This window comes from Orbicella faveolata, unplaced genomic scaffold (genome assembly GCF_042242905.1).
Source record: "Orbicella faveolata isolate gen_17 unplaced genomic scaffold, um_ofav_v1 contig_14, whole genome shotgun sequence".
NCBI classification, from domain to species: Eukaryota; Metazoa; Cnidaria; class Anthozoa; order Scleractinia; family Merulinidae; genus Orbicella; species Orbicella faveolata.
Window position 1 is genome coordinate 2,837,858 of NW_028301541.1, and position 25,788 is coordinate 2,863,645.

The window sequence follows — 25,788 nt, forward strand, 5'->3', positions numbered from 1 at the left end:
CAGTAAACCTGACAGGCATTGAAGCGACGCAAGTTTAAACTTTCGTCGCTTCAGTGTCTGCCAGACACTTCGTCCTGCCACAACTAACTGCCACTTCCGAGAGGTACCTCCCAAAGTTCTTGGTGAGAGTGAGAGTGATGTCAAGGATAGAGTCAGTTTGAAATCTAGCCCCTTTGTATATTATCGCGTCAAGGAAAGTAATTTCGCTCTCTGAAATTTCAGCTGTGAATTTGATTGAAGGGTGGAACTGGTTGGCTTGTTCAATGAACAAATTGATGTCTTGCTTGTTTTGATTCCATAGGGAGAAAACGTCATCGATGTAACGTTTCCATTCTATTGGCTTGATGCCGCTTTGGCGGATGAGTTTTGTTTCAATTTCTGCCATGAAGATGTTTGCAAAAGCAACTGCCATTTCAGTACCCATGGCAGTGCCGTGCGTTTGCAGATAGTTGTCGCCATTGAATTGGAATGAATTTTCCTTTAAGATTAAACCAAGCATTTCCCTAAGGTCGGGATTGGAGGGTTGTTATTGTGAAATATGTCGTATGCCCGACATAGTGTTGTTATTCCCTCCTCTTGTGGTATATTTGTGTACAAGCTCGTACATCCATAGATACTAGAATAGTGTTTTGGTGTATTTTGGTTCTTTCCACAAAGTTAATAAAGTCTGTAGCATCCTTAATATAGGATTTTTGCCTTTGAGCAATTGGCTGGAGCAGTCTATCCACAAATGATGATATTCTCTCTGTCGGGACTTCACACCTGGATATGATCGGTTTTCCGACCGGTTTAGGTTTGTGGATTTTTGTTAAGGTATAAAAGATAGGTATTCTAGGCGGACCGGGAGTTTGTGAAAGCCATTAAGCCGTCATGTCATCGATGTGACTTCCTTGGTGAAGTTGAGTGATAATTTGATTCACTCTTTGTTAAGTGTAGGTGAGTTGATCTTTCTGCCATATTAGGATATACCATATATGGTATAAACATAAAGTGCTCTATATGCGTGCTAGCATAAAGTATATACCCTTGCTTCATTGTTTGCACGACAAAATTTCCCCGCCGTTTCATATACTACGGACTGGTGACGAGTTGCTGACCAAAAGGAACGCAGTTGCAACACAAGTGCTAAAAAACAAAATGGTTGACGAACTTGACATCTTTTCAGTTGGGAAGAAATTTCGTGTCGCATCGATTCAACCCCTTCCAACCGAAAGAAAAGACCAAAATCTGCAGAGGTTGCAACAACTTATATTTGAAGCTGTGAAGAAAGGCGCTAAACTCATTGTGCTTCCAGAATTTGCAACTACACTTGCTCCAAACAGCGAGGATGACTTTCGCAGCTTTGCAGAAGAAATACCTGGTCCATCAACCGATTTAATGTCAAAAAGCGCCAAAGATCACCGCGCTTACATTGTAGGCGGGTCGATCATCGAGAAGGATCAATCAGGAAAGCTTTACAACACGTGTCCTGTTTTTGATCCGTACGGTCGTATGATCTTAAAATACAGAAAGATTCATATCTTTAAAATCGATCGCCCGGGTCGATTGTACGACTATCAAGAATACGGGAACCTGGAACCGGGCGTCGATCTCGGAATCTTTGATACGCCCGTGTGCAAAATCGGTGTAGGACTTTGCTATGATATACGATTTCAAGAACTGGCGCAGATTTATTGTCAGAAGGGATGTAAATTGTTGTTGTATCCAGGAGCGTTCAACACTGTCACTGGCCCTGCGCATCTGGCCGTTATGCAAAGAGCTCGAGCGATAGATCACCAAGTATACGTTGTTACTGCATCACCCGCTCGAGATAGTAACAATCCATATACCTGCTGGGGTTATAGCAGTATTATTGACCCGTGGGGAAAGATTATAGCGCAAGCTGGCGAGCACAAACAGATAATTTTTGCCGATATAGACCTTGATTATGTTGAGGAGGTCAGACAACAGATCCCTGTTCAACGACAGAAAAGGAATGACTTGTACTCTGTTTATTATGCAAGAAATAAAGCTAAGGAAATTTAACAGGTGTTAAGTCGACTATTAAAGCAGACAGAATTTTTTTCAAACCATCAAAGCTACTGGCAAAAACCCACCTGGCTATTACCTTAGACTGAAGTGTGATTGGCTTATGCACTTTTTCAAATCATTTGAACTCTGAAGTCTGAAACCCAATTAAAGATTGCATTTTTTATTGTTGTCAATCATAATCATGACAACAATCAAGAAATCTATATAGAAGCACCCAGACATAACCTTACACTGAAGTTTTGTTTCCAGAGAGGTTTGATGATTGAATGATTGATGGCAGTAACAAATGCAACCACCACTTGAGAATTAAAAGCACAGCAAGTCAGTGGTTTGAATATTCTCTTCTCAAACTCATTAACAATTCATTAAGTTAAGACAAAGGAAGTCATGACTGTGGTGGCATTTGGATATCTGATCTTAATTAGCATAGATTTTCACAATTTTATTGCTCTGTTTTCTCCTAAGTTTTAGTTTCGATTGAGAAGATATATCAAACACGCGAGACAGTGTTTGACCAAATTATTTTCCAAACACCTCAAAGTTCGTCAAATATACTCAGCTGCGCGTTGTATTTTCAACTCCCTTCTCGGTGTTTTGAAATGTGGTCAAACACGGTCTTTCGTGTTTGATATATTACGTCAACACACAGATGCTGCTTGTACACAAGTTGGGTTCAACAATCTGAGTTCAAGGCCAGACCAGGGTCATTGCCTTGTGTTAATGGGCAAGCCTCTTTACTCTCAATGCCTCAGTCTCCTCCAGGTTTAAATTTTTTTTTACTGGAACATTTAAAGGATCGGGAGCTCAGTCATGGTATTTTGAGTTTTTAGGCCACATACAAAATTGCATAAAAATAACAGTTTACGACAATAGAAAAACACTAAAAAGATCAAGATAAACAATAAAGGAACAAGGATGGAGAAGATTAACACAGATTACAAACTAAGAACTTAAAAATTTAGGTTAAACTTTTCAAGATGCACAAACAGTGGTAAAGCTCCTTTAATGTTGATGTGAAACCCTGCCAATGGACTGGAATACCATTCACTGAGGAGTAGAAATACTCCTAGTATCATAATGTCACTACTACTTGGATAAGTCCTGGCAGTATGGGAGTCTTGCAAGCTGCACTTTTTTGCAAACTGCTCAGACGCTAATTGTCACAGGTTGAGTTATTTGTGTTGCATGCATAACAGCCTTTTGGTAGCCATCTTGATATGGTGCTGTGTAAAAACTTGGAATTTCAAAATACACTACTTAAAAGGATGCTTCCTAGCTGAAAGCAACTAAGAAGATATATATTCAGCATGCCTTACACCCAGTAAAAGATAACTGCTCACAGGCCTTCCAATACTTTATGTCTGTCAGGAATTTGTTACATTATATGAAAACAATGAATACTATCAGATTTGATATTTCCAAATCTTAGGAGAATTCAGATTTCGGGCTAGAATGAAATGACATGAAAGATTGAATACTTTTTTCAACTGGCAGTGAAGAGTTACTTTTGCTGTTATACGAGTAGTTGTTTTGCTTATCAAGTTAATTTTATTCATCAGTTTCAGTTTTTTTATATTTTGTGGCAAATAAATGGTTGATTTTAGTTGTATATGGGAGGCACAGTGGCTCACGGTTAGTGTGCTCATCTCTGGATCGAGCGGTCCGGGTTCGAGCCCTGGCCGGGTACATTGTGTTGTGTACTTAGGCAAGACACTTTACTCTCACACTGCCTCTCTCTACCCAGGTGTATAAATGGGTGCTGGCGAACTTAATGCTGGGGGTAACCCTGAGATGGACTAGCATCCCATCCAAGGGGGGAGTAGAAATACTCCTAGTCACTTCATGCTACGGAAACCGGGATAAGTTCCGGCCTGACAGGCCACTTGGCTCGTATACAGACTCTACCTTAAATGTATATAGATCTGTAACCCCCTCAAAAATATACTTCATAGACACAAATGCATGGTTGTATTTTGTAGTTGTGTGAGCTTGGTTTTTAGATGATTGTTAGCAGTGTAGTCAGATGGCATAAATGGCACTGAATTTGAATAACATTGTATCAGCAAACCTCAGCCTCACATTGATGAGAAATCCTTTGGAAAAATGAGAACAAGGCTTAAGCTTTCTAAAGTTTTGGTGCCATTTGTGCGATTGGCTTATTGCAATCACAATTTGAATGAAAATTCAAAGAGCAGATGTATGGGGGACATAGCAGGAAACCCACCAGTAAACTATAGGGGGGTACACAGGGGTGGGTGTTGGCCCATACAGTCACATGTCAGGCAAGGTTGGGTTTTTGGCCAAAGCTGGGAGATGGAGAACACTGGGTATTTATAGAACACAATAACACAACATTCAAGTATTTCCCTGTTGATAAAAATTTTCACTATCAATTATTAGTGTGCAGGGAATAACAGACAACTTCATGTAGAGTTTTGTCCAATTATAAGTCAACTGTATGTTTTCACATCATTGTGCTTAAGGGTTATAGACATTCTTTCCATTCCTCCCTTCCCCTCTTCCAACTAGCCATCTCCCCTCCCCCTCAGAATAGCCCCCTCCTAGATGACTGTCCTGATCCTCCCAAAAAACAGCCAACTTTGGAAGATCCAGGGCTATTTATTATCAGACTTCTTCAGGATTCAATGTTCTCTCTTTCGGCCTGTTCCAAAACAGTGAGATCTTTGGCATATTGAACTACCTTAAATTCTTCCTTTCCAGTTTGGAGGCCATGAATATCTGTGTTGGTTTGAATCGCAATTGCTAAAATTTCCCCAGCAATAATAAATAAGTAGAAGGGCAGTGGATTGTATTGCCTTACTCCTCTTTGTACTTCAAAGTATGGTAAACATAGTCTGTTGTTTGACACAACAAGGTATGTCTGCAAGACTGGGGCCAAAAGGGAATACATTCAAACTTCTTAACATAAAATTCAGACCAACACTATCAAATGCTTTATCAAAATCAATAAACAATAACATCCCTGCTATGTTTTGGTTTTAGTATAATCCATAACATCCATAATCGATCTCGCTGCTTCCCTTATAAATCTACATTTGACATAATTATTAATGTTAGTAATGTTTAGGTGTCATTGAGAATATGTAATTTTTTTGTGTTTTTGAACCTCACAAGGTTATAATAAAAATAGAAAAGTGAAAAATAAATAGTATTTCCGATATTTTGAACAAAATTTCATATGCTTCAATAAATTGCAATAAGGGCAAGACAAATTTTATATTGTAATTGTCGATGTCCTGACTACAACACCTAACTATCACCAGTATTTAGGTATGTGACTCCAGCGGGGGCTGGGGGGTACTCAGAAAAATTTGATGGGGGTGTGCGGCCCGTTTCCCAAAACCCTTACCCTTTTTATGACCAAAATCTGTGATCTTCCCTACACTATTTATGACCAGACCAAAAATTTGATAGCCTGCTTATGACCGTTGCAGATGACACACTTGCCCTAGACATATGGTGTTATCAATAATGATGAAAAAGTAGTTTCTTCTAAACAACATACCCAATTCAAGAATACAGTACAAAACCCATATCCTATTTAAGACCAAAATGGCCAAAATCAATAGCCTATTTATGACCAAAGCGGCTGAAAAACCATACCCTTTGGGGCCCCATATACCTATATAGCCCATATAAAGGAGTACCCCTCCCCCCCTGGATGTGACTGTACTCATCTTCAGGTCAGTACAGTTCAATTTGAGCTGCTTTGCAGCCGGACCTGTCATAAAATCCCCGATATAGTCCGTCTGCGAAACGGCTCCCAAAAGCTTGTTCTGATATCCCGCATGGATACACGGATCTGTGTATCCATTTCTGATTGGCTAGTTTATAACCCGTCTTGTGATTGGTCATATTCTTGCAAAATATATCACGCAATACTAACAATAGAGTGACAGGCCTACACAACTCCTATCCATGTGTATTAATAAATAGCCGCTTCAAAAGTTTTGCTCGAACTAGTGTATCGTTAAGGATCTGCCCCTTTTGTATGATACGGGGATCTTTGAATATTTTGCTAAGCAATAATCCTGTGTTTTTAGGAGGACATTTCCAGAGTAGAGCCGTTAGAAGTCATAGGTCTGTGTGGTTTCCGCTGTTATCTGCGTGTAATTTGTAAGAGTTTGACACTGTTTTTTGCCACGTGCTAGTCTTTTTTTGGCTCATTTGTACTGCAAGATATGTTTTAAGCTCTCTAAATGTTAGCTCTGGAGGGACAAAGTTTGAAATATTCCGCGAACATGTTGGTTACTTGCATTTTGTATTATTATGCCGGGCCCGGCAGTTTGATTAACTGTTGCAAGTTATGCTGCTTCTTATCATGGCAGTCATATTTATCTTTGTCCGGCTTCGTCAGAGAATATGGTCTTCCATAAGCGATCGCAATGGCGATATTACAATGAGAACACTGGAACCACGAGGCTTTTCGAACAGAGCATCGGCAGCGATCGGAAGGCACTGGAAAATCAAAGATTTACCATAGCCCGTCGGCAAATTTACAAAAATATTTTGACCCTCAAGAAATTCGCGAAGCGAGTTTTCCTGTTCAGGTAGAAGATTATCGATTTCACACTGCTCTCTCACGGATTTGAACGCTTTTTGCCAATCTTCTTCTGTTATTGCAGACATCTTATTTCCAACTCAAGTAAATTTGACGTTGAATAATGTACAAATGTACAAATGTTCTTGGGATAACCGCACACAATTATTTTTAGTATCACGTGATAGTTGTGTGATCACTTTCGCAAGAATTATCCAATCAGAAAGTGCGTAAGAAAATAGCCAATCAAAAATGGATACACAAACTGCGGGATATCAGAACAAGTTTTTGGGAGCCGTTGCGCAGACGGACTATACCGGCGGTTTAGACTGTCTGCGATGCAGGCTAAGCTTTGTCTTGACAGGAACCCATCTTCCTGTGTTTGACAATTACCTAAAATGTTAGAAAAAGAATACTTCAACAGGTAGCTTAACACAAAGATTAAGAACATTCACCAATACAAAAATAAAGTGTATAACTTCCAGACAGATTCCTAAACTGAAGTGTGTTTGGTACTCCATTGGAGAAATTTCCACTACAAAAGCTAATGTTCAACGTACTGCAAGTTAAAGAAAACCCATCATTTCATGCTTCAGAGAGCACAGAAAACAAAGCAGTCTTTCACCTTGAATGAAACCATCCCAGGAGTACACAATAACGTAAAAAACAGCCATGACACCACAAGCCTGTTTATGCTGAATGTATCATTGAAAAAAAAAAAGAAAAGAATACTGCAATGAAAAATTAGCACCGGCAAGAACCCTGTATGTTGGAACGTTTTTGCAATGCAAAATTTTCCCTACGGTCTTCTTGCCAGAAGCATCCATATTTCAGAACGCAAAGCCAACATGTTTAAAATCAAGATTTTATACTTTCACTTTAAACAATTCCAAAGAAGCAGAAAAACTCTTCTTTGATATTTGTTGTTCAGCTGCAACAGGTGCTGCCATTTCAATGCATTTTTAGCCACAGATTAAGTTTAGCATTTTTTTCATACTCAATAACTTACAAAGATGCCTTTTAGACGATTTATTATAAAAAAACACTCTTCAATAGCAGCTAGTCCATGTAATACTTAAAGAATTGTTTCTGTCTAGCTATAGTTAGGCTTGATTTCTGCCGTTCTCTCAAGCGGCTTTGAGGAGGAGGGCAGACGCTTTTCCGGAAGAATGGCTGATATTATCTTTACAACAACATTGAACGACAACTTCTAAGTGACTTGCCAAATTATTACAGAAGGCACAGGTCATAAAAGCTCTTTTCAACGTTAAGAATAATTACTTTACTTGATATGTGACGCTCACACTGGAAAATGTGTTCTGTGACAAACCAATAAAGAAGTCCCTAGGCATTCATTAAATTTATGTTACAAAAACTACATTAATTTTATATAAATTTTATATAAAAGGTATTTCTCATTTCATTGAGTTATTGTCTCCCAAAGAGTCCTTCTACTGTAGAAACTTCTGAATCAGTTCCAGCTCTTGTTCACGGGCTTGCGTTACTGTGGGCGGGTCCTTAGGGTTAGAAGCTCTAGACGAAAAAAAAACAAAAAAAAAAAAACACATCATTAGTAACATTAATTAATAATTTATTAATTAACTTTTCAGAAATAAATAAAAGGAATTGGCAAATCACCATTGTCTGATGTAACAGTGAACATTTCACTTCTTGAATAGTATGCTAGTTAAAAATTGGGCAACTCTGAATCCTTTCAAACAACACGTACCTGTAGAGGGTCCAGTTTGAATCTTTTCAGGTGTAACAAAAGCTTAGAGATCAAAGAGTCTACACATTATGACTTCCAGTACCTTGAATATGTCCTGTCACATAATCTAATTGTATGTAAATTCAATAGCTAAGGGCTTTTCTAAAATAGTGCCTTTTATAGTAACTGACTTTGGGCTTCATTTGTTCATTTTTCAATCGCTAACAGAAGCATGTAATGCGTGGATCTTACCTTTCAAATCACACAACTATTAAAAATGTTTTACTTTTGTGTGATTATATTAACAGCATTCTTTCTATTGTCACGAACTGAAAGAAACATTGCATACAGGGGATTGACTACTTCTCCCTTCTAAAATAATAATTTTATAAAAACTTTAAACATACCTGAGATCAAGATGATGGGCGCCACCCTTGACCAGAACTGCAACTAGTGTTGGGGAGACATCTTGCAGAACCTTATAAGTAATGGGTATATGGTGTATTAATCTACGATAGCCTGTACAGCTGAATGTTTCATTGGTACAAAGGAAAAATTTTGATGGTGAGAAAAACACATTCAATTATTTATACTATTCTGATGATGATACAAACATACCCCTCCTGGTCTCCATGGATCCAAGTCACCATTGGAGAAAATAATATTTGACGCTGACGATATGTCTGCAAGAAAGGAGAGAAACAAATTAAAGATAGAATTCACTAAGGGCCAGGGGTAGGGGGGGGGGGGGAAGGGGTTATACAGCAGGAAGGAACTCTCTTAAACCCTTCAAGTTATTTAAGTGATCAATATCTGATTTCTCCTGAGAGAATCACCGTAAATTCAGGACTACAATTTAGGAGTACTCAGAAACTGATCATCAAGGTCAGATTTTCAGGATAAACAATCTTTCTGTCAAGACATCCAGAATTGACAAATAGAGCTGAGCACTTATTTCCAACTATCTGCTAAAATGCAATTTTACTGTCACGTCAGTAAAATATAGTTAATGGAACGTGACGCTCGTAATCAGTAAGCCTTTCGTGGCGGCATTGTTTTCAATTAAGCTATTGTGTAGGCAAGCTCCCAAGGCCAAGCAGACTCTGAGATACATTGTATTCTAGCTCAAACATTATGGCTTTGTTACCTCTAGCATATTATAACGATCGATAGCATTGGCCAAAAATATTAAAGCACTATTCATGGCTAAGAGTATACACGTGTAATGCTAAGCTGTCTGGTAGTACAGCTCTTTCTACTGGCCTTCCCAGCAGACAAGCGTCTTGCTATAAAAGCTCAAACAAACTGTTCAGAGTTCACTTTGGTGTTCTGTTGTACAGCGCAGTTAGCACTTGCTATACTATTGTTAAAAATTTTCCCTCCCTCCCTCCCTTTGGAGAAGAGGTTGGTTTGCTATTTCTTATTCTAATAAACTCGGGTCACTCCTGTGTGGTGCGGTTAAGTCTGCGCAGCGACTTCCCCCAAGCGTCTTGGCTACGTTGCCTATGAATATCGCCCGCTACCAATACTCTTGTCTGATCCAGCATGTGCTGTCTTGGAGTCAGCTTGTAGTGCTGGGGAGATAAGTGAGGTTCTTGTTTCACGCAATCTCCGGAAGTCGCACAGGCTTACCTAACGCAAGGCAGTGCTCCCCCATTAACGCCAACTTGGGGCATTGTTTGTTTTAATTAGTAATTTGCGTGATAACCAAACAACAAGTCACGATTAGATTATTTTGAAAGGAACAGTTACATTAACATACCTTGTCCCCCAAGTGAGGGTACATGTGTTAAATTTAGCTAAATATTTATTCTTGTACAGTTAAGTCTCAACATACACCGTCATTTCAATATTCAAACCAACCTTTTCCCCAGAGCTGAATCGCTGACCAGCCTGGTCGTTGGACCACACCCCATTTTTCCTGACAGTACTCGGCTCTCATGTCAGGAGTCCAGGGTAGAGGTGGAAACATGTCTGTTTTGTTGTTTGAGCCTGCTGGCAGGGCTAACTCAGTACATGCCTGAAAGAGGTCACAGGTTCTTTTAAAGATTTTGATGATTTGCATCTACTGTAAATACAGTAGAACCCTGGTAACTCAAGCTCGGATAACTTGAACTCCCCTGCTAACTTGAACCAAGTCCCATTTTCCTTGGATTTGACCCCACTTTTCAGTCATTTTAACTTGGTTAACTCAAACTCAAATAACTTGAATTCCCCACTAACTCAAACTGAATTTCGTTTCCCTAGGTCAAAATCTACTCCAATAACTTGAATTAAATATAATGGTTCCTGTAACTCACCAGGGATGTCATCCCATTAGCTTTACCTGACGTGTAATCGGTAAAAACACTCAAAACTAACACCACAGCAATTTTGTTTTAATTAGTGTAATTGCAACCGACCGTTTACATATTTGACAGCCACTGCCTAATCTTATGAGTCATACTGGAAGAAACAGTGCTACATAGTGCAGAACATTATGAAAAGTACACATGCATTTCTGATGAGGTAAGTTTTATTTACACTGTACTGTATACTAAAGTGCTGAAAAATCAGTGAACTATCAATTATTAACATGGCAAGTTGGATATTCAATCGACCCCGATAACTCGAACCCCTGCTAACTTGAACTATTATTTGTTTCCCTTCAGAGTTCAAGTTGCTGGGGTTCTACTGTATTTTGATCCCCAACACAGTACAAGCTACATCTAACTACAATGACACTGACTCATCCCCAGCTGTCTCAGAGTCTCCGACAGGAGCAAGAGTTGACTGGGTGGAAATGATTAAGCAGAGCTTGATGGGAAGGGATCTCTTGGCCATCTTGAAAAGAGGATCTGCTGGTTGTCTCTCACCTTTCCTCCTTCCCATAACCACCCATGCCTCCAAGTTTTCACCAGATGTCTCTTGTTAATATTCAATACAACACTGAGAGACAACAGGGGATGAGTCAGATAATGACACTTAATGTGCTGTATCTAAAGAAGAAAAGTAGGGGAAGGGCTGTGGGCAAATTATTTCTTGAAATGTCAGACCCAGTGGTACATTAAATTGTAGCAGAAATCTGACAAAATGCTTGGAGGTGAGATGGACTATCCATAGGAGGAAGTACTTCTAGTTGCTTCATACTATATGGAAACAGGAATAAGGGGATCACCTCTCAAGGTAGTGAGCTCCATAAACACTGCATTACTCTACTCTTTCCGCAACATGTTTTCAATACCTGATAGTCCCAAGCACGGCTATCTGGACCCAGACCACAACCAGTGGGATCAGCGCACTCAATGTACTCACTGTCTGGATCAAGGCATGGCAGTGTCCCATTGGTGCCATTGTAAACCATCGCTGTGACTTGCGCCAGTCCTTGAAGCTTGGATGATGCACTTGCCATCATTTTACATGCCACATTTACAGGATGCCCCGGTAGTGGAGCAAGAAAGTTAGTGGGGTACGGATAATCACCCATCGCAAGGGAAGTAAAAACATTCCGAATCCAACCTAACATATGATGGATCTGTAAATCAACAAATCAATCATGACAACCAATAGACCAATCAGTCAATCAACCAATCAGTCAGTCAGTCAGTCAGTCAGTCACTCAGTCAGTCCCTCAGTCAATCAAGTTATCCTACAGAAGAATAAAAGCGCATGTGCAACTATACCAAAAGGTATAATTATGGATAGTGGTACTTCACCAGTCTGTACTCATGATGAAAAAAAGAATCCATGGGAGGAAGGAGGGAAGGAGGGAGGAAAATAGGAAGGAAGGAAGGAATGAGGGTAGGAATGAAGGAATGAAGGACTGAAGGAAGGAAGGAAGGACTGAAGGAAGGAAGGAAGGAAGGAAGGAAGGAAGGATCGTTTCCCAAAATTTCTGTTCCCTATCACGTTTTGATCTGTAAGTATCAAAATACTTACAGTAAAAATGAAAGGTAAGTTGATGAAGTGAATCTTACTCTGTTGTTGGCGTGTATACTGGGTATGGCGTATACTACGGATATGGCCAGAGTTGATTAACAAATTTACTCAAACCCGCTATATACGCTTAAACCGGTATATACGCCAACAACAGAGAAAGATCATTGCAACAACTCATTAGCATGCAGTAGGCACATTTCACTCTGTACATGGCGTGTTTACCGGGTTTAGCGTATAAAGCGTATATGAGATGAATTAATTAACATCAACTACTACTACTACTACTACTACTACTAATAATAATTAATTTTATTTATTATTATTATTATTAGTAGTAGTAGTAGTAGTAGTAGTAGTAGTAGTAGTAGTAGTAGTTGATGTTAATTAATTCATCTCATATACGCTTTATACGCTAAACCCGGTAAACACGCCATGTACAGAGTGAAATGTGCCTACTGCATGCTAATGAGTTGTTGCAATGATCTTTCTCTGTTGTTGGCGTATATACCAGTTTAAGCGTATATAGCGGGTTTGAGTAAATTTGTTAATCAACTCTGGCCATATCCATAGTATACGCCATACCCAGTATACACGCCAACAACAGAGTAAGATTCACCTCATCAACTTATTATTGTTCATCACATCACATACGCATGAATACATTTGTTTAACTTTATCAGCTTTTTTCCGTTATTATTTTCAAAAGGAACTAACCACAAGAAATTTGTCAGAAATATCAAAGTTATTGATAGGTTACATAACGCTTATGTAATCTTTTCTTCATCAAATGTATTAAAGCATTAACTTGTTTTGGAGATTTGTATTGTGGAGTGTTTAGGTGAAAGCCATTATTTGTTTTTGAGCTCAACGAAAGAATTTAGAGAAAAAGAATATTGCAAAGCTATTGGTGGTGATCAAATGGAGTTCTCAATCTTTCACCTGTGATTTGCTCCGCTATTCTCTCCGGCGGGTTTGAGAATGAAAATTTGTTCATGTTTGTGACGGAACAGTATTTAAGGGTAGTCAGAACTTCAAACGGCTCAGTTCATGCTCATGTTCATGTGGCAAGATGAGCAAACCTTGCTCTCAGTTAAATAGCAAGGCAATAAGAGATAAGGCGGAGTGCGAGATAGTTGCGAGGGTTGAAAAGCTGTGTTCGGTTGTTGCTTTTAAGTGCGTTTGGCGGGTTAGCGACGCCGAAATAGAAAGAGCATGGAACTGGATATGCGAGAAACGCGATGAATGCGATTTAACCTTGTCAAAATTGGCGGAAATTTGCTTCTTTTTTTCGGCGATAAGTACGTCAACATTGGACAGCAAGAAACGAAAAAGGCCACAATTGCAGGAGACCAGAGAGAGTGACGAATCGAATGACGAATCGCCCGTCAATGCGTCCCAGCTTTCATCGCCGGGAAAGCAAACATTCCCAGCCATATCTTACTGGGTGGCTTGCCAAACAAACAATGGCTCGGTCATTAATGCACTTAGAATCCAAAGAGCTGTCGCAAGTTGCAGTTTGGAATATTACGCATCAAGGGCGTCCACGAAAGAAAAACTGCTGTCATAACCTGAATCAGCTGTGTCAAGTGTTTAAGGACCACAAAAACCTCTACTTAATGCAACTAGTGGAGTCATCGTACCAGCATTGCCTCGGGTGAGTAGATTAATCTGACCAATTTATATTCTTTGAATTTCTGTTAAATTGCACGCTAATGAAAGGAAATATATAATAAACAAACATAAATAGTCAGAAAGGTAAAAAATGCTATTCATCATTGAAAAATCAAAGTAATCATGCTTCATTGCCCGGTGAAAAGAGACTGTTATTCGATTATCGATAATTGATCAATTTTTATCTTCTCATTTTCAAAACATCGCGAGTTTGATTTCAGCAGTTCACTTTCACAAAGTAATACCAGGGAGATATTGCATTGCCTTACGTAAGCAAAACCTTTTGTTTTGATTGGCAGGGCTCTGCAAGAGGAGCTTCATGGTGACTTCCACGAAGAATCCCAAGAGTCAGCGCCGACAGAAAATGTCGTTCGCCTTCGTGTCGTTCTTGAGAGTTTTCAAACGATGATGGCAGCATCCATTTCGGAATTACGCCGAGCTGGTCTCGTGTTAGACACCTTTGGATTTGATAACAACCTGCAAAGTACATTGCAGACAGCACTACCAGATCCGCTGCACAAACCCCTATCCTGTCCAGTAACAGTCCTGTGCAACGATATACAAATTGTGATGAAAAAGCTGCAGTATGCTGTGTATCGCGGCAAGGTGTACAAACTGGCGGCCAAATCGCAGTTCACGTTCCAGTATCTGTGTACCATGAAAATGTTCCTCCACAGCCTAATGGGAAACGAAGCGTTCAAAGACCGTCTGGTCCAGCATATTCAACGTGTTCTGCCCATACTAAGCGAGCCAGAAAGCTCTTTCATACGCCAAATTAAGATTGACAGAGACCTGATCGAAGTACAAGACGGGTGGTTTTGGAGCTTTTCCTCTGGGTCGTTCGTCCAAGGGATTATCTCAGAATCTCAGGTGAGAAGAATACACTGGACTGTTTTAACATTTAAATAAGAAGATACAATCAAATTTTCAAACCCAATCTTTACGATCTGTAGCACTGTCTGATGTGCTTTTGTTTTGGCTCTTTTCAACAGAAGGGTCTCACAACTCCACGCGCGTTTGTGGACTACGACCGACTCAAGGACCCGGAGCCAAGATATTTTGAGGCAATCCTAAGGAACAGCCTAACAGAAGATGAAATTCGGCAGTTTTGTGCAGATTTCCTGGCGTTGTTCCGTCCCAAAGAACACAAACAGCCTGTGCTGTGTGCTATTGGCTCAGCTGACAGCGGAAAGACCAGCCTCTTCTCACCTGTTTTTCAGATCATTCCCCTAAGCCGAATTGCTCGCGTCACGAAGCAAAAGAGTTTCAACAAGGCTATGATCGACAACCTGACAGAGGTTATCTTCCTAGACGAGGCATATGCCACCCTGCTCGACATAGATGACTGGAAAATCATATGTCAAGGGGGCTTCACGTCGCACGACGCGAAGTGGAAAAAGGCTCAAGGTTTCCATTGCACTGCGACCATGTACATAACTTGCCAGGTGGAAATGGATTTTGGTGCAGCTCACAATCAAGCTATGGACAAACGCCTGCGCAAGTACCACTTCAAGAGTCTTCCTCGTGTCGAACCTGAAGCAAACAAGTGGCTGAGGAAACATGCTATGGATTGCATTGTGTGGGCGCACAATATCGTAGGAGACAGCCCGAGCAGTCAGGCCAGTACAATGCCCACTGTGCACGAAAGTGGTATGCCTGAGGAGGAGTTGCGCAACATTTTGAGCATTTCTTTAATAGACGAAGAAGTCGACGAAACCGCCCAGGGCGATTGTAGACGAGAACAGAGTTGCGGCCTTCTGACAGAACCGCAATCCCGAGAAGAAAGCTCTGAAGAGGACGCCATTGAAGATGTCGGCGATTCCGATGAAGACGAGACCCTGACGACCTTGAAAGCTAGGCTGGCACAATGCTCACCTGGCTCTCTACGTCACCGCCAACTGAGCCACATGTTAGAAAGTCATCTTGCTGAAAAGGAAAGGCTGAAAAGGGTTGAAGAAAGGTGCTATAAGAAGAGGCAACACTTCTTACAAACGAGGGGAGTGTCGGTGGAGCACGTGTCGTTGCTCCCGCACGACCATAACGAGCCGCTGCCCACACCGATTCGAAGGGACCTCGCTGCCTTTCAAGAAGATCAGGAACAGGAAAGGATCAGAACAGCATTTGGGAAGCCGTGGCTTTTAGCTATGGAGAAGGAAATGGCTGAGCAAAGCGAAAGAATGGAAGATCCAAGAGATGAAGAAGAACGAAGAGTGATGCAAAGTCTCCTGGAAATCAATTGCGAAAAACTGCGCTGTTATCACGAGCGTCATGGAACGCTGAAACTACCGACTGCCCTGGCAGAACGCAAGAGGCTCTGCCTTAGCAACGAGCTGGTAGACCGTTCTTGCGTGAATTTCATACGAGACCTGTTCTCTCCGCTGCCAGTGAGAGTCTTCCCACCCAGCCAGTGTCCAGCAAATCTGCCTGCCAGAAGCAGGAGCTCAGACGAAGACGACGAAGAATGTTGGTCGGCGGCACCAAAGACACCAATGTACATTCCGAATGACGACGTGGAAGCTATCTGTCCACCGTCCCCAGGCATTGCTCGAGCTCACAACCCTGTAGCAGCTACGTCAGTGAAGAGGCCGCACTTTCAAAGCCAGGCGCATCCATCCAAGAAGCAAATGACCCTGACTCGTTTTATGCAGACTAGTACGCAACCGTAGATTGGTAGTTTCATGGGCTTGTAATAAGACAGCTTGTGTGCGACTTATTCTTTCTATGTTCATATTTGCACATGTATTAGTGTGTGCATTGTTAAGGAATACCACGTTGCGCTTATGCTACGTTTGACTATTTTGCACACGATGTGAATTAAAGGAAAAATATTATGGCTATTAGTTACATTAAGAGATTATAGTTCTTGAAAGCACTGTGAACTAGACAGTCGTTATGCTACAGTGATATTGACAGTGGCGATAGGCCAGTTCCAAAAGAATATAACATGTTTGTTGAGTTTGCTGTCATCTGGAGACAGGAAGATGCATTTACAATAAAGCAATTGATTTTTGTCTGTTTTGTGTACAACAAACTCTGCTTACATCCATCAGCTTTGCATTGAAAGTCAGTGTCCACACTTTTCCAGTCTCTTTATCAAACTAGCGACATTTTCATTCCGGCCCTTTTCTTTAGAGAGTCCGCCGTTCTTCCGTCTTGAAATGCGAAATCGGAATCTCTCAAAATAGCTGTCCACTGTCCAAACCCGTGCTTAGTTATCCGTTCCTTCAGAAAATCATCCTCTTCTTTCGTGAATTTTAAAACATGACGAGTTTTCCTCTGAAGGTGCAAGTTTCTCTTAGGCAGGGTATCCTTTATGGGGGTCGAGCTGTTTTTATTCTGAGCTGTCTCAACTGAAGGCCCGGAGCTGGACGTTGAACCGCCAAGTCTTGCGTGTACGTCATCGTCTACCTCGGAACCCTTGGTACCTTGAAGTTTTTGAAGACACTCGTGACCCTTCAGGGCAACTTTCGCGATCGTTGCTTTTGATAGTGAACTTTAGCAACCGCAGAACTGTGTTTCTGGTCCTCAGACAAAAACCTTTGCTCTTCGCTAGTGAGCTGATTGAGGCTTTGCGTTTCGACGATTTGGCGATGTGTGGGATGAATGTATTTTCCAATTGCATCAAAAACCAGTTTGCTCATAGTTTCGCCCAGTTTGCCATGCTGACCTCCATTTCTGGTGACGAGAACGAAATCACACTGGGGCTTAAGCAACGGTCTAACGTTCGAGATGTAGCTGTTAAGAACGTGCATGTTTGCGTCGGTCAGAATCAAAGAATCGAAGCCATATTTTCCAGCCGTCTTGAACGTTTTCTGATCGATAAATCCACCGTTTTCCTTAGCTGTGGCAATCACGTCCACCATCAAATATTGGTACGTCATGGGCCGCGATCCCTTCACCTTGATGAACAGATACATGGCTACAAATTTTGTGGCAAATGTTAGGTCTGAGGGGTTCACTTGGGCTGGACTGGTTTTGCACATTTTCACGGTATTTTCGTAACGCGGCAGATGAAATTTCACCACCTCCAATAACTCCTCCATTGTTGCCCAGTGCCCTCTTGCTTCCAGAGTCTCGATGTCTAAATCTTGTGTCCACTGCAATCTCATCATCTTTGCAACTGTTTTTCGGGCTCTCTTGAGGTACAACTCTGTCGTAGAGAACTTTCTTAGAACTGCTTCTGATGCGCCATGAAGTTTTCTGAAGTCGATCAATTCAGAAATAGCATCTATGTAGCCCAAACGCCCACCATGACCGAGCTTACATTCATCTTGTAAGTAGTCGATAAATTTAAACAACAGATTTGGAGAACACAAACTAAAGTCGACCACTTCAAACGTTAACTCCTCTTCATCTTCACAGCAAAATCTAAGAAACTTGAAGCACCTTGTCACTATCTGTTGAGCGGCACGATCTTTCTTACAACCACCAGCACTTCCTGTCAACCATTTCGTGAATACTTCGCCAATGTTACATGATAATGGAAATGAAGAAAGTAACTTCACGTTGTGCTTTGTGGTCTCGCTTGTCTCATCTTCATTTCTTCCAATCGTCAGCGACTTTGTTACTTGTTTAGAATCGGGCCTTTCGTCAAAATAAAAGAACCAACTGTGTTTAGTGCTAACGTGTTTTCTACAGCCTCTCTGACTTTGAAATCCATCATGTTCACACTCTTGTATCGGGCAATGGTAAAAGCTGTCTGCTTCATCCTTTTCCAAGTGAGGCCGCTTTGGTTTGGGTGATGCTCCTTGGACATCTGACCAATTGACTTTGCACTTCTTGCTCATTTTTTCCCTTTAAACAACATGTGGCTAGCACAATCGCCTTTAAATCTTAGCCGAAACAAAAGGACGTTTCAACTTGCCAAAACATGCCCTTGCTTGCCCACACTCATTACTATTGTGTAAAATTCATGACAGTGAGATACAACCCAAACTTGCCCAGGCAGGTCTGTACATGCCTATTCAGTGACACAATACATAGTTAACGGATCGATAAATCGGAACAATAAAGTCCAAAACTTGTTCCTAATGACCAATTTCGGAACAATATATTCCATTCACAGATAGCAAAATCGGAATAAGTCTTTCTTTATTAATTTCGGAACAATGTGTTCCACGCACAAATAGGAACTCAGAACAAAACAGACCTAATTTATCAAGTTAGGAACAATGTGTTCCATGCACAAATAGGAACTCGGAACAATACAGACCCAATTTATCAAGTTAGGAACAATGTGTTTCATGCACAAATAGGAACTCGGAACAAAACAGACCCAATTTATCAAGTTAGGAACAATGTGTTTCATGCACAACTAGGAACTCGGAACAAAACAGTCCTAATTTATCAAGTTAGGAACAATGTGTTCCATGCACAAATAGGAACTCGGAACAAAACAGACCCAATTTATCAAGTTAGGAACAATGTGTTCCATGCACAAATAGGAACTCGGAACAAAACAGACCCAATTTATCAAGTTAGGAACAATGTGTTCCATGTACAAAAAGGAACTCGGAACAAAACAGTCCTAAATCACTCATTTGGGAACAATTTGTTCCACTTGCAGTTGACAACTCGGAACAAAATGTTCTTGTCTTACCTTACAGTGAACGCTATGTTCCTACTCTGTAAAAAGCTGGTCCTCTTAAGGTTAATAGGAACACAAAAATGAGGAACACTCGATCCCAGAGGAACGTTCCTTTACAAATATCGGAACAGCCGAAAAAACTTAAAATTTGTGAAAAATAAACCAACAAGTTCAGCTTTAAAGCTAAAAAAGCATCTATTAAACGTTTAGGTAAAATAGAACCAAGCTTCAAAATCTAGAGCACTTTGATGTTCTCGAAGGCAGTAAAATAAACCCTGTAAAAATTTTGGGAAATGTGGAGGGAGGAAGGAAGGAAGGAAGGAAGGAAGGAAGGAAGGAAGGAAGGAATGAAGGAAGGAAGAACAAATGATCTAGTAAGGATTATGAGACGTTTGCCCTTATGTGCTACCATTGACAATGATATGCCCCTAATGATTATATATAGTTCTTGAGCAATGTATATCGTACCTGTTCCGTTGATGTAAGGGGCTTGCAAAGTTTAAATATCTTTGACAGCTCAGCTAGCCCTGTAAACATGGAAAGACAAGGTACTCACAACTGACTGTTATTTCTGTTACTTAGGATAATGCTCACACCAAGAAGTACAACAGTACTAGGACATTTGTCTGACAAAAGTGTCACTGTTAAAGCCCACATAGATGTAATCAAGAATCTTCTAAATCATCTGCAATCACTGTTTACTTTTACTTGAGACTTCCTTATAAGTGAAAGAAATTTGATAGTTTAATTGTATCAATTCACTTCTGCTCACTAAAAAAATTTGTCTTGAAGATTTACAGGAGAATAAACAAGAAATGGATTGATTTTTAGCCTTTTATATCACATCACACTAAGATTAAAAAATATTTGAAAATTTATGAGAAGGTGAGTACTACAGTTATAGTATAATATGAAACATTACTTCATGATAGCAAATTAAAATCATTTCAAAAAAGAATAAACTTTGCACCTTCTGATCCTTGGTTTTTCAGCTTCTCAAGCATATCAAAAGCAGTAACAACATTACCAGGGCAGTTAGGATCAGCATTTAAAAAGTCCTTCAAAAGAAATTAAAAAACAAAAAAGATGCTCTATCAAATAAACCAGCAGAAAAAAAATGTTACTGCATCTAATCCCACTAAGGTGAGCATGTACATAGAACAAGACATTTTAAGGAACATAATTTAAAGCCTGAATTTAACTTTCAGCTGATAGCAAAGTTACCTTTGTCACAGCAGGAAAGAAGAATTCCCGTTCACTTCCAGTGAAGGTAATCATGTAAATAGGAGCACTGGCTGCCAGGGCTGCATCGATCACATTTGGATACTTAAATCGCATGTAAGCACTAAGCATACCACCATAACTGAAATAAAATATTTGAAAATTTAGGATACTTTAATAATCATCAACTAATTTTTAAAATAGGTTGGTTTAAATTTTATTCAACATTTAATGAAAGTTCTTTGGATTTTACTTCCTCCCCTTTAAAACAAAATTTATTATATGACATAGAAAATTACTTCAAGGTGATTGGCTGAGAGCAGGTCAGTTCATCTTTAATTTTTAATACGCACTGCAGTGCAAATTAATGCACAATCATGTATTCATAATTTGCCCAGTCGTATAATAAATAAGTAATCAAATAAAAGCTTGAGCAATTAAGGATTTACACTACTTGTGATATTTTAAAATTATTCTAAATTGTACTCACCTAAAGGCTCGTGCAATTTTAAGAAAATTTTCCAATATCACTCGCGGTATAAATCCTTGTTGCACTAGCATTCATATGATCACCTATAGATATTGAAGTATATAGGTGAGGAGAAATAGAAAATGATCAATACCAATCAACAAAAATCTGAAAAAAATCTGAAAATCGGGCTGTCACATTAAGGCATCTAGCACATATGAACTCACTAACAGCATCACATGGGAGGTTGGTTGGATACATCTTGATATGCCTCAATGTGACAGCGTGATGCTATCAGTGAGTTCATGTGCTAGATGCCTTAATGTGACAGCCTGATGCTGTTAGTGAATCCATATGAGTCAGTACGTGGCTGTGTAGCTGCACGATGCAGTTCCAGTCGGTACCCACAATTTGACCCTTGCTCACCATAGGGTCTCCAGTAGCTCAGTGGTTAGAGCATCTGACTAGATCACAGAGGGTCGTTTTGTGAGTATTCGTTTCGCCCAGAATTTACACTTGATATGGTTGTTGTTGTTGCTTTGTTAATAATAATTTAAGAACTAGTAGCAGACATGAAATAACTTTGAGGCAGAAAAACCCAGTTTTAAGTTGGTCATCTGAAACATGTATTGCAAACTTAACACTGTGTGTTTCTACCTCAAATAATAATCTACATTTATATTGCCCAGGTTACATGAATATATGATCACCTGCGCATATTAAGGAGAATTTCAAAATTGACAATAGGGTTAAAATAAAACTACTCACCTTCCACCAAAAGCAACAACTTTGCTCTCTGTAGCTTTAAACTGAATCTTTAGTTCCGTAACTAAAACAGCAAAGTCCGCCATGGCTTGCTCCACTGTAAGGTAGCCAACTTTGTCATGGTCAAATGATGATGAACCAAATGGCATAGATTCTCCATAATACCTCTTTTATTGAAAATAATATAAACTCTCACTTTATGTGTCACTATATAGTATAGTAGTGCTACAGGACTATATTGTCTTCAGTTCTAGAAATATGAATGCTTACGTCCGAGACTTGGTAATATGCACAGTCCTAATTGTCTGAAAATCTGAGACTGTGACTCCCACAACAAATATTTTAGAATATAAGACAGAAGGAACACCTCGAAAACAAGACTCCGTAGCTCAATCACAAAGCATTTAAAGAATTCAACATTGATTAAGTCAAAATTTCCCAAGAACTATGGCCTTCTAGTAACCATTTGCTACCCCTTCATGTAGTTGTCGACTTGGAAAAAATTAACAAATTGACATCAGTTTTTTATGCATCTGTCCTCTTATTGATGATAAATTGCATCATAACATTGTCAAAGTGGCTGTGGAACCACAAGCCGCAGGCAAGTGGTTCCGCAGTAAACTTTGACAATGTTATGACGCAATTTATCATTAATAAGAGGACAGACACATGAAAAACTGACGTCAAGTTGTTTTGCATAATAACAAGACCCCAAAATGGTCAAATGCTGGGAATAAATGAGGGGAAAAGATGCTGTAAACTTGCTGTAAACAAAGATAAGTGAATTTTATTCAAAATACCACGAGCATTGTCAATACCTTTTCTCGCTTTTTGATTGGCTACTTAAAAAAAAAAGTCCACAAAATCTCATTGGTTAAAAAGTTGACAGTTTGACAGCTGAAAGTTGAACTTGAAAGCTTGCATAAATTAACATTTTATCTGTCTGTACTCTTACTGATGATAAAAATGAGCCAATCAGTATGTGAGAAATTGGACACTTATTGTAAATAATAATTAGGTGCATAGATTGAGGGGCACCAGAAAAAATTGATGGGGGACAAGGGGAATGAGAAAAAAATGCTTACTATTAATAATAATAAATTGGTATTATATTTTGTACCACAAGTACAAGTAAAACACAAAATGTCTATTACTCACATGTTCACCAAATATAACTAAGGCATTAAATTTCTCAGCTGCCTCAAAGACAAAGCCAGAGTTGTCCCAGAATCCTGTGATAGGTCCTTCATTACCAGTGTAAAAGAATATTGGCCCATTCTCATTCCAGTATTGATCTATAAAAAAACACTCCTGAGTTTCAATTACAATACATGTTTATTATTTTTGATGCAGACTGGCACTTCTTCTATAGGTGCTGCAATATATTGCTGCAAAGTTGTGCATTTGGTCTTCTTCTGCAGTGGATTGGTAGTTTTCCGAATTCTTCAAACTGGCACAAATCCAATGTCACATTTTAAATAGGGAACAATAATTCATCCATCTCCTAACTAAAGGTAATTTACCTTTCTGACATGGATAATTTGCCTGGATTTGAACTCTCTGTCTGAATGAATTTTGAGGTAAAATCTGTTTCTGCACGATATGTCTGTTAGCAAATTCTTGCGCTTACAAATATGAATCAGCTGAAGATAAATTAATATAAATTTTGCGCCAAAATTTGTCTAAATATGTAATTCATGTCTAGGCAAATTAACTGTCTCAAGATGGTAAATTTGAATCCCCTTATATTTAAATTTGATCCCTGATGCAACCGTGGTATGGCAAGTACAATTTGAAAAGAACACTAATTCCACAGAGCAGACAGGCAGTGCTTCCAATGACACTTGGCACCTACTGAGGCTCCAGCAGGTATTCCATCATAAATCTCCTACATTACATAATTTTAGCAGTGGCCAAAACTAAGCCCTCTAGAGAAAATTGCTGTGGGTATCTCCTGAAGCATATAACTTTTGGTATATCTTATTGCTCTCTCACAGGTGGGGCTTTGGGGGGACTCAAATATCAAATGGACAGCGCTGCTCATTCGAAATTTTCAAAAGAATCCCTAAGAGATAACAAGATCAATTTTTGTGGGTGTGGCTTGAAACGTTTTTTTTTTTTACCCCTAAGAGATACAAATTAAAAACAGGACACTACCTCCTGTCATATTTTTTTTGCCCAATACCCTGAAGGGTAGCACAAAAGCTCATGCTGTGGATCTTTTGAGGCTGAACGCCCTAAGAGGTACCAAAACTGCGTTTTTAACCCCTAAAAGGAACGACAAGCACCCACGTTCTTTTAATATAGAAGTTCCCGCCTGGAGCTGCATATGGGTGAGTTTAAGAGAGAACACACGAAGTCCCCTGAACGTCCACGGTTCATTTGATACTCAACCAGACCAGTTGAGCTCACCATATGAAACGAAAAATGTTAAAAGTGGCTGCAGTTGGTTTGAGATCGATTGGGGGGTGGGGGGAGTGTTCGACTGGAAATAATTTTTGAAAAGAAAGAAAGTGCTGCTTCAACAGAGCTTGAAAGCAATAGTATGCAAGCTGACTTACCTGTATAAATGTAACGTTGTTTGAAAGTTTTAACTTGAACGAAGTTGAAATGGTCGAGGTTCTGCTCAAAATAAGCAGTCTCGTAGGGAACAGTAGCCCCAGCCAAGGAAACGAAAGCTAAAACAAGCAGTGCAAAGTTTAACACGCAAGCCATCGTGTTTCGTTCCACGAGGATGTCTTATGACAAGACGGGATCGCCAGCCCCAGTCTCTTTCCGGTCAAAATGTTGCATGACCTATCGCCTGCCTTCCCAACCCGGGGGGGACTCCCATATGGAGTGGACGGGGATGCTCGTCGGAAATTTTGAATTTAACCCCTAAAAGAGACCAATCTGGGCGTGGCCGAAGCTTATGCAGACCCCTAAAAGAGACCAGTTTATAAAACAGACAGATAAAAAGTACAGTGACTTTTAATGATGGCGAATTTGTTTATCATATGAATTGAGTAAATATAAAGAATCCAAATTCTTTCTGTTTTGTTATTTCTTCGCGTGCAACCCGTAACGAGACCTTGACGGCTAAAATAATAACATTTTCCCCAGAACACCCTAAGCGAGACCAAACTCCGAAATTTACACCCCTAAGCGAGACGACGAGCATCCCCGTCCATTCCATATGGGAGTCCCCCCTCCCGGGCTTCCCAAGCACACAGCATCGCAACCGTTTAGGGCAAAAAATGCGCTGGAGAGAAAAATAGGTGTATTTTCAACCATATTCAAAAAAAAAAAAGACTGAAATTAAGAAAAATCCGAGGTCCGTGTGAAACCGGAGCACTGAGAGTTTCTGGGCGGGTTCTTGTCTAGTGTTGATTCGGGTATGAAATAGACTTGGCAAAAACAGATTTCTTTAGCTCAGGAGTTCTCTTCAAAAAAAATTGGTGGGACTGCTTCCTGAAATCCTCATGCCTTACCCCTTTTCAGACCAAAATATGTGACCTTCGGTACTTTATTCCTGGCATGGCCAAGAACTTTATTACACGTCTTCACGACTTCAGCCAGCCAGGAATGTGTTCATTTAGTCGAACATTTGGGAAATAGTTTCTTCTAAACAACATACATACAACATTCCAGAAGTGCGAACAAAATGTAACCCATTTGAGAGCAAATTTACACCTTATGTCAGAGTAAAATGGCTTTTAGGGCTACATATACCTGTAAAACTTACAGAAAGGACACTTCGACTCCCAAGATATTTTGATCCGAAATAAGGCAAGGGTTTCGAGAGGCATGCGTTCAACCAGACCAAAATTACAATAGTCTCCTTCACAACTGTTTTAAGGGTCGTCACGCAATACTCC

At 39.9% G+C, this 25,788-nt stretch overlaps 1 protein-coding gene and 4 pseudogenes across 3 annotated transcripts; 2 read left to right on the forward strand and 3 right to left on the reverse strand.

The window, feature by feature from the left end:
- Positions 1-34: 34 nt before the first annotated feature.
- On the reverse strand, positions 35-1,068 carry LOC149113637 (uncharacterized; annotated as a pseudogene).
- A 69-nt stretch (positions 1,069-1,137) lies between these two features.
- Positions 1,138-2,025, forward strand: LOC149113638 (omega-amidase NIT2 pseudogene; annotated as a pseudogene).
- Positions 2,026-7,606: 5,581 nt separating this feature from the next.
- LOC110048569 (dipeptidyl peptidase 2-like) lies at positions 7,607-24,681 on the reverse strand. Of its 2 annotated transcripts, none has more exons than XM_089287305.1 (11): positions 24,493-24,681; positions 23,090-23,226; positions 21,935-22,098; positions 20,701-20,821; positions 20,447-20,534; positions 19,945-20,003; positions 11,524-11,814; positions 10,164-10,320; positions 8,919-8,983; positions 8,708-8,778; positions 7,607-8,125 (listed from the first exon to the last, which is right to left on the reverse strand). In XM_089287305.1, the coding sequence occupies exons 1-11, from the start codon at positions 24,644-24,646 to the stop codon at positions 8,044-8,046; spliced, it is 1,389 nt and encodes a 462-aa protein (XP_089143431.1). In that variant the 5' UTR covers positions 24,647-24,681; the 3' UTR covers positions 7,607-8,043. The 2 variants fall into 2 exon arrangements, with proteins under 2 accessions (XP_089143431.1, XP_089143430.1); XM_089287304.1 differs by having other exon boundaries at positions 20,701-20,839.
- On the forward strand, positions 13,178-16,902 carry LOC149113639 (uncharacterized; annotated as a pseudogene). The gene is made up of 3 exons (XR_016206531.1): positions 13,178-13,872; positions 14,189-14,759; positions 14,882-16,902. The product of XR_016206531.1 is annotated as an uncharacterized LOC149113639 (transcript).
- Positions 16,800-19,018, reverse strand: LOC149113640 (uncharacterized; annotated as a pseudogene).
- Positions 24,682-25,788: the final 1,107 nt, after the last annotated feature.